The following is a 14972-nucleotide window of genomic DNA, read 5'->3' on the forward strand; positions in this document are numbered from 1 at the left end:
TAACCACCTCCACTCAAGGTCCTATGAATGACCCTAATGCTGGGAAAAGCATCCTATTTTGGCAGGTGGTGACCTATTTTGAAGATGGGTGAGGAGGTTTTCAGCACCATTTAAATCACACCAGATAGGTGACCACTTCCTCCAGACAGCAGAGGCCAACCCTGGTTCTAAAAAAAGGACTACTGATAACACTCATATAAAATGTGGGTTTTTATTCTACTGTTAAGAACTTACTTATCAAACTTTAATACATGACATGGTAATATAATATGATACACCATAGTGCAGTTAACTAAAACATGTTAACTAAAATATATATGTAATATCCATGCAAGATTCTGTAAATGTTTATTTAATAGAAAATATAAAATTGAGTTAATATATCTATTACTTTGACTATAAACTACATTCGAAGATCTAATCTACTTAATTTAATCAAAAGTGACATTCTTCAATGAACCAAAATTAAGAATATTGTCAAGTGGTTGCTGGTATATAAAAAAAGGTGAAAATATATTAAAAGCAGCCAAACACGACAATCACTGACACAGTAAAACAAATGATGCTTTAATGATGACCTATGGTCATCATGTTTATACTTTATATACTGTTTAAAAGGTCAGTAAATAGGGAATATATTTAAGATTACCATCCATAATGGTTTATAAAAAGGTGAGGGAAACTATAAACTATTCCTAATAATTTAATTTCCCAGGAGTTTGGCCAACCCATGTTTTACTATATTAGCTCTGACAACTTGTTTTGGGATATTAGGCAAATCAACTTTATAAAATCATCAAATATCAAAGATCATTTTGGCCACTTTTATTTGCTACATGAATTATTTCTAATGTCCTCCCTCAAGTCATAAAAGTTTTAATTTCCTCATTCATAAAAGTAGCATTTAAACATAAAATATACCTTGCTTGATAAGTATAAAGCATCTCAAAATGAAAACTGACAAATAATTGCATGTCACTGTTAGAAAGTTAAGCCACACTTTGTAGTATATGCTCAATATAGTATTTGAGCAAACAAGAGGTATCAGGAATGCATTTATTATCTAGATAATAACAAAGAATAATAATCCTATATTTAAGAACGTAATGGGGAAATAGGGAATGTATTATTAAAACAACATATTGGTTAGTAAACAACACTTATTTGTTACAGAAAATCTACAGCTCAGCAAAACAGAACTCAAATAATTTTAGATGAGTGAAGACATGGGCTTCAGGAGATGCCTTATAATGGACATCACTATACCCCAACCCTTGCCCCCAACCAAAAGAGGAGTTAAGACTCTTATGGCTGGAGAACAGATGAAACTGGCAAGGAAGTAAATTGGGAATATACAAAATATATGGGAATATATGGGACCTTGTGCTTCTTTAGAGGTTCAGTATACCTGGGTTAAAGTAAGTGAATAGGTAATTTTCTTTTGTAGGATCTATATTATTTTCAGTCCAGAATAGAACTGGTCAGCCCCTAGCTTGTACCTGGAATATACTTTGTGTCTGAATAAAAACTAACAACGATGCAAAGAAACATAAATCTGGGTATTTTGTTCAGTTACCTGTTGTCTTCGTTTTTCCTCTTCAAGAGCAGCTTTGGCTTCTGCTTCTTTTATCTGTTTATAGACATTTAAAAGTAAATTAACATTGTAATCATCAAATTTTTAATAGAATTTTAACATCTTCCCACCAAGGCTCCCCTAACCCGTTACAACCTTTCGGAGCTTTATATTTGAAATTATTTAAAGAAGCATAAATATTATAGTGAAAAGTATTACCAAGGTACTGTCCAACAGACTGAGGGTGAGGAGAGGTAGAATGTTATACCTTATATAAACATTTCGATTTAACAATTATAACAGATATTAGATCACAATTCAAGGAGTTACAATAGTATAAACTGAAATGTTTTTAAAACTGGATTTTTCTCTTGAGTTACCACAGTAAGAAGCTATACTCAATTATTAAATACCACTCTTTGTCTAGAGCTGAAATTGACCATTTACTTCAAATGTCTGGAAGAGAAACCTTAGTTTCAAACAAAATTAAGAGTTTATTCAGTGATTGGGTTGACTGAGGGAAATAGTGACATAAGAGGTAACCCACACAGCAAAGACACCTAAAACTTTATTTTTCTATTATTTTAATCAAATTTTCTGGAGGCTTACACTAACATTAAAATGAACAAATATGTCCCAGATCACATACACTAACTGGTACAGAGGATTAAAAATCTAGTACATACTAGACAATAAAAAGCACATCTGAAGATTCAAAATAGGCCTATGAAACTAGGCTTAATTACAAAAGCAAAAAAGATGAGATTTCGAGTCATTCGTAATAAGCACATAAAGAAATGCACAAAATAAACAGGGAAGGCCATTAGCACGTTAAGATGATATTTAACATGAAATTACCGCAGAGGCTTTCCGCTTCATTTCCTTGCATGTTGTGTCACATTCTATTGAAATCTGATTTTCACGTACTTTGTTGCACTGCAATTCCTATAAATAATTTCAGATTTTAAGATTTTTTTCCTTCAACGTCTTAACTGTATGGCATAGAAAAAGCAAAATTTCCCTAACAATTTTAAAGTTAAGCAAATTATTTAATAGTCATGTTCATTAATATTTAATGATATGGTTGCAAGCATTAAATGTCTTGGTTTAAAGTATAATTATTATTACTTTATTTCTCTTAATTACAAATAAGCAAATACCATAAAATTAAAATCATTCATTGAATAATTATGTACTAAGTGCCACTATCGACTTCAGTTTTTATTGTTTCTTGCTAATCTTCTAAAGCCTCCAGGGAATACAATGAGAGCAGTGCCATCCAACAGAGCTTTCTCAGATCACGGAAATATTCTAAATCTGCACTACCAACAGGGTAGCACTAACCACATATGGCTTCTGAGCACTCAGCTGTAGCTAGAGAAATCAAGGAAATGAATGTTTAATATTATTTAATGATAATTCATTAAAATTCAAACTTAAATAGCCACACGTGACCAGTGGCTACCAACTCAGATAGTGTAGTTCTAGAGAGTTTTCTAGAGAGCTATAATTTTTTTCTCTCAACTAGTAAACCTTTTTTAAAAAAGTTTAGATGAAAATTGTTCTACATTTTGTATCTGTACTTCACTGCCTCCTTGATGAAATAATAAAAAATAAAAATACTCTTTTCTTCATGACTTTATATCAATTCTATGATCAGAGTCTATAGTCTTAGACTCTGATTTTGTAGATCTTTTATCTATCTTTTATTTGCTCCCTATTTCTTGCTGCCAGATGTCACTTTTACTATAAGGGTACCTTTTTGTATCAATTTCTATTCTCTCACTACACCCTCAGACTCCAGTTTTTTAGTTCAAATCTATCAGAGTTAAGAAGTAAGATCAGCAGTTCCTATGAACAAAGTGCATATACTTTAGTGAAGGCACTTTATAGAATGAAATTTTATTATTTAGAGGTTTTTTTCCCCCTTTAGTTCTTTGGCTGAGTTGGTGATAAACACAGTCTTGTCCTCCAAGGATGATCCAGAAAAAGGAAAAATATCATGTACAAACATTAGAGACAAAAATAAATATTGTGTGTTTGCAGACATTAAGTCTATCAGCCTAAAAGAGGGGTCATATTTTTTCTCATTCAAAAGGAACTTACAGAGTGCCTATTCCATGCCAAGCACAGTGTCAGGAACAGGGGACATATAATACAGAAAAGAGTATAATGATAAGTACTAAAGCAATAATAATAGCAGCTACTATTAGCAGCTACTGCTATGTTACTAAATATTAAGCACACTGCTATGTTATTTAACATAGTAGTCATTGTGCTAAATGCTATACAGGCACTACCTCTTTTATTCCTTTCAATAAATCTATGTATAAACTATTTCACAAATGAGCAAACAAGGTTACAGATGTCCCTAGAAATCATAAAGCTCTCTAGAAAACTCTCTAAAACCTAGTAGAAAGAAAACCAATAGGAAAGAACACCTAAGTCTTCCCAAGGGAATCAGGAAAGGCAGGCCCTCCAAACAAGGAAATGCTTACACCAATTATTAACAGGATTCTAGGAAGCAGAGCAGAAAAGGAAAAGTACATTGTATTTTACACAGAAAAAAATATATATATATAAAACCACAGACTAAAGGGGAATACAGCATAAATAAATGTTAGGGCATTTAAGTAACAGATTCACAGAGATGACTGACCACTAGAGGTTGAGACTGGACAAGCAAAGCAGGCAAAGGTGTCAGCATAATTGTCCTGTGTGCCGAGTCTGTATATATGTAAACGTTTCTAATAAAATGCATCTTTTTTCCCCATAATGGATGAAGAACCACTGAAGAAGTAAGATCAGGGAAGTATTATGATTATAGGCAAGGAAATCTGTTATAAAGCTGCTGCCACAGTTCTAATGGGCAGCAAACTGCACCTACTGGGCAGATAACACGTGAGATTTGAGAGAACACTTGAGACATCCCAGATTAAACTGGCTTGACTAAATACTGATTGTCATGTAAAAGTGGTCCATTTTAAATATCTAAAACACAGGAATTCAACTCCAGAAGAGGTCAAGCCTATAAATTTAAATTCAGAAGTTATCCACCCCAGATAATGACAGTAGGAGCTGTGAAAATAAATGAAAAGATCCTCAATAAAAGATTCTCAGTAAATATTTGTTAAAAGGATAAATAAAAGAGTGAATTTAAAGCAGGAAAAAAGGAGACTAGCTTTAGGGAATGACCATTAAGAATGTAAGTAAAAAAAGGAGTTACGACTGTAACAGATATGGAAAAACCAGAGATCAAGAAAGAAGAAAGCTTCAAAGCAGTCAACTATGTCAAGAGAAAGTCAAAGAAAAGAAGAACTGGAAAAAGACCAGTCATCGACATCTAAGAATTCAGACTCTTCTTTTATAAATTTTGCTGAACGACATGTAGCTTGTTGCCATTGAGCTTTCCAATAGTTAGTTTTCACACTTTTACTTATTTTATCTTAAAATGAGTTGTCTGAATGTTATTTTATAATTTTATAAGGCTGTGCATGTGAAGTCTTTTGAAAGCAACATTTTCAAAACATAATACTGATGGGAAAAAAACAGTTTTCATTAGAGCAACAAAAGTTAATTCCAGATCATTTCTTAAACCATGAAGCTCACTTTATTACTCACATGTGTTCTTACGCAAAGACTTCAAATGTAGAGTGCACTGATTCTATTCAAAAAAAGGGCACTGAACTTGGTTCCAACATAAAATAACCCTTTACTATTAAATTGCAGAAAACTAAATTGTCATATAAAGCTGATTTTTAAAATAAGCATTTACAGAAATAGATGGACTAATAACAAAGATTCTAAGAAATATGACCTTAAAATTAAAAGGCAAAAAATAAAGCCACAGAATACCAAAATACAGACAAAAACAAATTTACATAAAGAGGTATTTCCGATAAATTAAAATATTTACCTTTTTTATTCTTTTACAAGGACATCTAAGTTTTACCTTCTGGTTGCAATTAAAAGGACAGTCACCAGGATGGCACATCTCTTTGCATCTATGACCACAAGGAAGCTAAAATAAAACCAAAATGAAGCAATTACATATTTGCATTTTAGTCATACTCTACCTCTCCTTCCAACAATTATTTTAAGAGAGTCCATCACAATAGGGTCAGTCAATCCTGGATAATTGGCTAATTTGGGGGCTTTTTTTTCCCCTTTAATTAACCTTAATTATAATCAAATCACATGACCATTTCCCTGTTAGATGTACAAGGATGTGTTATCTCAAAAGCCAGGTTATATTCTGAAAGAGCTGAAAAGCAGTCACAAAGAAAACCAATTAGAATGCATAATATATAATGACTGTATCTTCATCACAGATTTCACAGCAAAAGGTTTTTCTAAAACATCCAACCCTAATATTCGCTTAAGATGAGATGCCCTGCCCTTTCCACTCAAAGTGAGATGGTTTTCTTCTACCCTACTCAGCCCTTAACATCATTCTGCTAGCACTTTCATTAGACATATCAAATGGCTTACCAATAACCAACACTATTTAGTTCAAAATGTTCCATTTTACTCTCAATAATTTAAAAAGCTCCCTTTAAAAATAATTAAGGAAAGCTTACAAAACAATATTGTTTGTGGATAAATACCCTTACCATTATCACTACAGCTAGCACTTACCATATACTAAGACTTTTACATTTAATACTCTGCAGTGGGTATTATTACTGTTTCCATTATATATATGAACAATTTGAGTTACAGAGTAGTTATTTGCCCAAGTAAAAAGTAGAAAAGCTTATGCGGTAATAATAAAATCAAACTCAGAAGAAAATTTTAAAATAGAAATATATATGTGGGACAGAGTTTAAAGTTGGAAGTCCCAATGGTATCTTTAATTTTCTTTTAATTAAATTCAAATCTACTGCAACAGTCCAGAGGACACTTAGAGTGGATAGCTGAGAAGTAGCAGAGCTGAAAAGATATGCCTATGCCATTTCTACTGGTCATTCTTTCATTCACATTCAATAAACATTTATCAGCTGCCTCATATGTACAACCAGGGAACCAGGGACTGAGTACAAAGATAAATATGATATAGTCCCTGCCCATAAGAAATCTGTGGGCACAGGGGAGGGGAAGATAAAGGAAAAGGAATTTATTAATACATCAGAATTTATCAGAATCCCATATTTAACTCTGAGTACAAGATATTCTGCAGATTAAAGTGACATAGTTCTTGGCTGATGCTAAGTATGCTTTGAATCTGTAGCCTAGTGGTCCTCAAATTGTGGTCCTAGACCAACAGTATCAACACTATGTAAATTCTTAGGCAAATTCTGTAACTGCAAATGAACTTCATTTCTTTAGCGTGCATTTTGCTTTAATCCAAGCTAGCTTTGTTTAGCCTGACAGAACTATGACTCACCTGCATTCTTGCCACCAGATCCTCCTATCTGTACATACACTGTATGTCCACTCCTTTCAATTATTAAGCCCTTAGGACATTCTGGTCAGCATCAAACTCACTTAAGAATAAAGCTTCAGGTCTATCAACCATGACCAAGCTACAATAACTAAACTTCAAACTAGAATAAGGTTTTCATCAAACAAAGATAACACCTTGGCCTCAGTTTCAGCTCTGGGCTCATGAAAGCTGAACAGCCCCACGGACCACGTCCCCTGGAAACCAGACAGAACAAGGCCATAACCGACATTAGGACCTGAAGCCATGATCAACTGCTCCTCACCTTAGCCCCAACCACTCAGTAGAGCCCACAAGCTCAACTCTCATAGTCACCATGATTAATGATTTTTCCCTTATATAACCTAGCTACTAGAGGCCATCAGGGAGCCTGGTTTTTGAGAACACTAGCTCACCTGTGTCTCTGGGCTTGGCGCCAACTTCTTAAATAAACCTTTACTTCTGCAAACTCCAGCTCATGCCTTTTATTCTTCTTCTTCTTCTTCTTCTTCTTTTTTTTTTTTTGATATGTGCAGGCAAGCAAACCATTTGAGTCTGTGCTAACAATTCTTGGGCCCCACTCCAGGACTACAAAATCAGAAACTCTGGGATGGGGCCCATCTATCTGTTTTAATAAGCCCCTGAAGTGATTCTGATAGACACTAGAGTCTGACAACCACTGCTGTAGCTTTACCAATATCAAGAGGCCGTAAACTAGAATGAGTTCTATTAGACACGACAAAATTCACCTGCTCACTCCTAGGTTGCTCCAAAATATAATAGCCATTTTGATTATTCTCAGCCTAAGGATATATTTTTCAAGAAAGCCCAAGGATACTAGCAACTCCAGGGGCTCCATAATGGCCTAGAATCCAAAATCATGAGCACAGATAACAAATTTTTAAGTAAACATTGCCCACTCGTCTAGTCCCACCAAATGTCAGTACATGACAACTGAATCACAGCCAAGACAATGGTAGGTTGCAAATTAGCAATCCCCAAATTATCTTATTTCTACCCACAATATCATACTAAGTTACTGTGTCAAATTAAAAATAAAACCTTCTCAATTACTTATTACTTGGAATCTGAATTACACAGAAGAAAATTTATTTTAACAAGAAAAACTAAAGAGTTGAAGAATTCAGAAAATTAAATTTGAAATATCCCATGCCTCTAGTTTTACTTATATTAACAAAGACAGGATTATTAAAATAATCATTTATTACTTGACATGGTCTCCTTTTTTAAACCTTACATAAATTTTGAAATTCTCGGGTTCTAGTTCCAACAATTCTTAAACAGAAATCCTTAAAAAGTATCCAAAGTTTCAGTTAAAAGAAATTACTGTTAACAAAAAGACGTATCATGCATTGATTTGTTTTATTTAGTCAAAAAGACTTGCTATTATATTTACTTTACTGTCATCTCTTCCTGACTCTAAGTAAGATGAGAAACACTTAGGTAAGTGTAAAAAGACCAAGAATTAAAAGAAAACAGGTACTATTAGTACATCTATAAGAGGATTCTTTTATAAGTGTCCACTTTATAAATCAAATAATTGTCACTGCCCTGCCTACAACAACAATGACAAAAGGTCCACCCTTACTTTCAGATTGGCCAAAAACAGATGGTTTCTCAAATTATTGCCAGGATAAATCAATTAGTGAGTTTTTACTATTTCACTCTAAACAATTTTTTGGAACCACTTTTGATTCTTTTAAGTTCAAATATAAATAATGCATATATAAGCATTGAATCTTTCTAAATAAAACATTATATATGAATCCTTTATACTAATTCATTCAAAATAATAATGAACTTTAAAGTTCACACACACAGAGACATATCTTTTTTTAATAACCTACCATGAATTTACTAACGGCCTATGAGCCACACAGTTTTTGATCCATTTATATTTTAAGTCTGAATCACATTATGGGGATAAGCCTAAATTAGGTGAATACCTTACTGCATAAAGTATATAACCTGCTTTAAAAAATGTTCAAAGGGTCATTCCTAATCTGAATATCCCCAAATTTCATATAGAAATGTGCATCTACACTAATCATATGTATTACAGTTTTATAGACATCAATTACATTTTTCTTTCTGGACTCACATTTTTAGTAGTTCCAGAAAAGACCTGAAATAGGGTGACCAAACAAGAGAAAAGAAAATCTAGGAGTGACAATGCCCAGGAGAGACAACTTAAAAGGTTCCGTGAAAGCTTACCTCTTTAGGACACTGATTTTTGCAACAACTGAGGAGGTTCTTTTCATTTACATCAGCTGTGGTTATTTTTCTAAAAATAGGAGAGGAAGTTTTGATGACAAAGTCATTTTTATAGCATATTTTCCAAAAATAACTCCCAATTCCAAACATACCTATAGAATTACTTATTTTTTCTTGAGAAATATTTTGTATCTTTATCTGTAAAAATTACCTTCAAATTACTTAACTATTCTGATAAATCGAACCTTCCAGTCCTTCATCAACTACCAATAAACTAAATGCCAAAAGGAAAATCACTGTAAGAAGGAAGTACAAAACACACAAGAAATATCATCTATGCCTTGCCTCTCTTTGATAGTTCCTATACCATCTTTCCCTATAGGTCAATCATTATAGGAAATTTAGGCTATTCAGTGGGAAATGCAGTAAGCTTATTCGAAAAGCCTTTCAGTTCTTTTTGGATAAGCTATCTATTAATGTTAGAACTGATTCATTTTAGGTAAGGTCATTTTAGATCAGTCTGTGCTTTTACACATGACTCAGTAGGTAATTCAGAAATAGTCACAAACACCAAGGAATAAAACTACTTTCTAATAGGTAGTTGAATAGAACCATAATACATACTGCACGAGTCGGTAACCAGTGACAATTTAAAAATCCCTATCATACCTCTCACTTTTCTACTCCCCATTACTTTCTTCTCCTTTCCTTTATTCTTTCTTTTCCTGCTTTCTCTATTTCCCTTTACTAGACACAATTGCCAAAATATGCCATAAAGTTGGCTTCACTAATGTCAAAACTATAATCTTAGTATTTGTATCAAATTAGCTACAAATCCACTCTTAAAATAACGTGCAATCTTCTTGGCAAAATTTTACTTAACGATATCACAAAGTTTTTATGCTGGCTCTACTAAATGTTCCATATTTTCATTCTTACAAGTATGGTGCTCACCTCTGAACTTAAGAGTTAAAATCATTTTGTTCTTATTACTCTATAATTAGAAAAAATTACCTACTTTTCAAGGTCTGTATCTTTTATATCTAATTTCTATATAAGAAATATAAAGTAGAAAAGGGCTAAAAGGAAAAGATGACTTATGAAATAATTTACTGAATTAAAGCAAAGAAATTAACAGAATACTGAAAATGAAGGATTCTGTATAAAAACATATACTTCAAATAGATATTCAACAAAAGGAAAAAGGAACTCTGGATATTGCTGAGGTAATGGAAACCACCTCAATCCAAATGTATCCACACATTCCCCTCAAAAATCATTCAGCTCATTACAAATAAAATCACTCAAATCCCATGATCTTGTCGTCTATAATTAGACGACAGAAATTTCTACAAACTTCAAATTATCTATTGAAAAATAAATATTAATTCCTAGCACAGCTATTTCTGAAGCTCCCATAAGAAGTCTTTTCAGAGAGCCAGTGAAATTCTGGAAAAACTGAGCAGAAAAGAGGGGGAGCTAACATCACGCCGGAAAATGAAAGTCCACTCTGAGTATAAAAATACTGAAAAATCTTGGTAGATCAGAGCACTAACTAAGGGGAAGAGACTTTAAAAAGTGCACAGCAATCTAAGAGCCAATCTTGGAAAGACAACACTCTGGGAAAAAGGGAAAGGCAACCTTTGAAGACCACAAGACAGAGAAAAAGAGGCAAGAGGGAAAGATTTAGGATCTGAAAGACCAAAGAAAACCACCTCTTTTTTATCAGTATCACCCATCGATAAAGCAAAATTGTCCTCTTACTCTCCCTACAAAACTCCTAAAGCTAAAAATTGTAATATTTTATTTTTAAAATTTCAACAAAGTAATTTTGACTGTTACAATTTAACAAAGCATGAATCTAGAGTATAAGTGACAAAAACAAATTTAAGATATTAATAGGCATTTTCCAAAAAGTATTTATGCTCAAAAATGTCAGAAATAAAGTTATATTCCCAAATTTAACTTGAGTAAAACATATTTACAAAAAGTCCACTTTACAGACTTGGGTGAAATGGAACTGAATAAGTTAGGTAAATTAAAGTAAATGATTAAATAGAAAAAAATATAAACCTTTTTCCTTCCACATAATTCACAAGCAAAAATTTACATTTTTCTTAAATAAGAAAAATATTGAGGTCATATCCTAGCATGATAAATGCCAGAACAGCAACATTTGTAATAAATTCTACCTTTTAAATCTATAATTTAAAAGTATGGCTAAGTAACTATGCACGAGGCAATTTTTGATCCAATGAAATTCTATTTTGACACTGTTATCTGAACAGTCTGGTACAGGAGTACTTTTCCTATTTCTTCAAAAGCAGCTATACAAGTTTTTTCCTACAAATATCTTATACTGAATTCCTGAATGGAAAAAAAAACAGAATTACCCTGGTTGAAATCAGGGTGAAGTATCTACAAGGTAAAGTATTCTACATTTCTTCCTTCCAGGTCTCTATGAAAAACCTAGGCCTTTAGAGTCTAAGAACCACCACTGAAAACTATTCCTAAGAGCAGCGGTCTCCAGGCTTTTTGGCACCAGGGACCAGTGCTCCTATGAGAATCTAATGCCTGATGATCGGAGGTGGAGCTGAGGCAGCGATGCTAGCGCTGGGGAGCGGCTGCAAATACAGATAAAGCTTCACTTGCTTGCCCGCCGCTCACTTCCTGCTGTGCAGCCCCGTACCGGACCATGGCCCAGGGGTTGGGAACCCCTGCTTTAGACTATACAATGTATAAAGGGTTCTGAATTATAAAGAGTTATCAATTAAAATAATTTTAATAAACAAGAATATTTGTTCTGTCCACTTACCTACATTCCACATATAGGCTTGTGATCTTGCAGTGACATTTTATTCTAAGCATCTGAACACAGGGAGGACATTCCCCAGGATGACACGGCAAAACACATGGATGAGGACAGCCCGCTGGCCGTGATTTAGAGCACCCTTCTTCACACTGAAGGCATTCTGGGCCAGCCTGATAAATAGCAAGGAAAGAAATCACCTAAGTACAGATATCTAACATTTATATATATCAAAATTATAAAATTTACATATCTTATTAAAAGTAAGTACTTCTGCAGCTCTTAGAAATAGTTAATAAAATGATGCATGCTTTCATGTATTTTAAAAATATTCAAAATGAAGAACAGCAAGATTATCAATATGACCACTATTCACAAAGATTTTTATATCTACAAACCTCATTAAACCAAACTTCCTCACCTTTAAAATGAACTTGATTAACTCTATTAAAAATGTAAATTACTTCTTAAAGAATAGTCAGTGGCAGAAAAAATAATAGAGTAAAACATTATCAATTCATTTTCACCCAACAAGCATAATCACCATCAAACTAAAGAAACCAATACACCTTTAACACATAAATAAAAATTCTCAAAGTAGTTAATGTTCTGAAGACAGTCTTCTCATCTCACCAAAGAGAAAAACACATAGAGAAAAAAAAGAATGAGCAGCAGTTTATTTTTTCATGTACTGTTCAATAAGCCAAAACTAAATTATATTTAGTACAAATAAATCTACCTCAAATGTAACTTAATAAATCACCTCTCTGCCATAACAACTTAATTTAAATAGTATCTATCTACCAAAGAAGTCTAAAGATTTTTATTGCAGGATATTGTTTATTTTCACGTCATACATTAAAGATATAGATATGGATATTAAGTCTTCAAGGTTAAACATTTTTATTACCATACCTAAGTACAGTCCTGATTACAAGAGTTATGTCAATAAAACTCTAAGCTATTTTTGACATGTAGAATTAAAAAGAAAAAAGGTTTCAAATTATGAAAATTCTTTTATAAATAATTTCTATTTTTTTATTTTAAAAAGTATATTCGTTTATTCCACAAGTAGTTACTCAGCATTTATATGCCAGGCATTGTTCCACACACTGAGAATATGCAAGATGGGAATAATCCCTGGCCTAAGGAACTGTCATTTAAGTGGGAAAGGTAAAGAACATAAGAGAACATCTTTATAGATAATCTGAAAAAAATAAAGCAGGATAAGAGAGAGTGATGCAACAAGAAGAAAGAAGCCTTCTGAAAATGTTCAGATTTGAACAGAAACTGAGTTAAACAAGGGAGAGAGCCATAAGAATGTAGAGTTTCAGAGAAAAGGACTGATAAGTGCAAAAGCTCTGAAGTAAGAACAAATTTGGAATGCTCAGGAAATAGCAAGGAGAGAAGCAAAAGAGAGCAAGCAAGAGAATGAGTGATGAGGTGAGAAAGGTACTCAGAAGTTAGATCATCATAAAGCCTTACAGGCCATTGTTTAGGCCTTTGGGTTTTATTCTCAGAGTGACTGAAAACTGCTAAAGGGTTTTGAGTGGGCAGATGATATCCGACTTACATTTTAAAAAGATGAATCTGGCTGATGTAATATAACAAAAGTGGAAATAGAAAGGTGGCTGGGAAAATACTGTAGAAATCTAGGTAAGAGGTGATGGTGACTTGGAGGCAGAGGTTATGAGAAATGATCAGATTCAGGATCTATTTTAAAGAAAAACCTAACAAGACTTGCTGTGAGACAATGACAATGAAGAAAAAAATCAAGCAATGGTCCTATGTCTTTGATCTGCACAACTGGGTTAAAATAGCAATACAACTTTCAGAAATAGAAAAGATTGGGAGGATGACAGGCAATGAATCACAAAATTTCCAAACATAACCAAAGATAACACACATAGTCTATTTCATTTTTTCTTTCTGGCCATGTGGTACATCTGCAATAATCTCCATTTAAATAATATGAATAGAAGAGCACACAGGGCTGGTAGTTAAGACATCAGGGATACTACTTTCTGAATTGCTACCCTCTTGTATGATCATGGACAAGTCATTTGACAAGCTTTAGTTTCTCTATCTGCAAAACAAGAATTATACTGATGATATGAGCCTCTTTCCAGCTATGAGAAAACAACAACAAAAAAAACACTGAATCTATATTTGCTAAGCTATCTTCCTGGATCACTTCCAATACCAGGTTCTATCTTCAAGGAGAGATGACCTAGGAAATATAGCAAGTTTAGCTGTTTTAACCTAAGCAGCAATATTGGAATTATCCACAATAATTCCTCAATCAGTCATATTAGCTTTTAAAATGAGCTTTTTCTGATTCATCCAACTTTCTGGAAATCCAGGGGGAGAGCAATTAATTCTAAGTAATGTGATGATGACAAGGAAAGCAAAATAAACATTTGAGTTATTAAAAGAAATTAGAAAACTAATTTTGATATGTGAATCTTTTTTGCTCGTTACTGAAATATATCTGAGATTGTATAAAGGTGTTCAACATGTAAATTTGATACATTTATATATTGTAATATGACTGTCATAGCAATAATTACCACCTCTATCACATTATAGAATTATCCTTTCTTTTCGGTGGTTGGAATAATTAAGTTCTAGTCTTTTAGCAAGTTTAAAAACTATAATAAAATTCTCTTTTTAAAAAAGCAATGAGAATGCCTGGGGAAAAAATGGCGTAGATGATAGAGGCTTTGTTCATCCCTCTTGGGACCAAATCAAAGTTGTGACAGAAACAGAGCAGACAGCAAGCAAAGTCACCTGGGATCTAGATGAACAGAACTACAACTAGGGAGAGAAATAAGAAATCACACTGCAACAGCAAAAGGTAGGAGGAGGCAAAGAAGCAAGGCTGCCTGGTCCAGAGCAGGTGAGTGGGACAGAGGTTGTGGCAGCAGCAGCTG

The 14972-nt window shown here is 33.3% G+C and overlaps 1 protein-coding gene across 2 annotated transcripts in view; it reads right to left on the reverse strand.

Annotated features, from left to right (window-relative positions):
• Nucleotides 1-14972, reverse strand: part of NFXL1 (nuclear transcription factor, X-box binding like 1) — a 50826-nt gene that overhangs the window by 2563 nt on the left and 33291 nt on the right. For both annotated transcript variants that reach the window (XM_039845141.1, XM_039845140.1), the window contains exons 18-22: nucleotides 12046-12212; nucleotides 9231-9300; nucleotides 5490-5594; nucleotides 2432-2518; nucleotides 1577-1630 (exon numbers count right to left, since the gene is read on the reverse strand). In XM_039845141.1, the coding sequence (XP_039701075.1) occupies nucleotides 1577-1630; nucleotides 2432-2518; nucleotides 5490-5594; nucleotides 9231-9300; nucleotides 12046-12212 (483 nt within the window). The remainder of the gene's footprint in view (nucleotides 1-1576; nucleotides 1631-2431; nucleotides 2519-5489; nucleotides 5595-9230; nucleotides 9301-12045; nucleotides 12213-14972) is intronic.

Source organism: Pteropus medius, unplaced genomic scaffold (assembly GCF_902729225.1).
Source record: "Pteropus medius unplaced genomic scaffold, Ma_sr-lr_union100, whole genome shotgun sequence".
NCBI classification, from domain to species: domain Eukaryota; kingdom Metazoa; phylum Chordata; class Mammalia; order Chiroptera; family Pteropodidae; genus Pteropus; species Pteropus medius.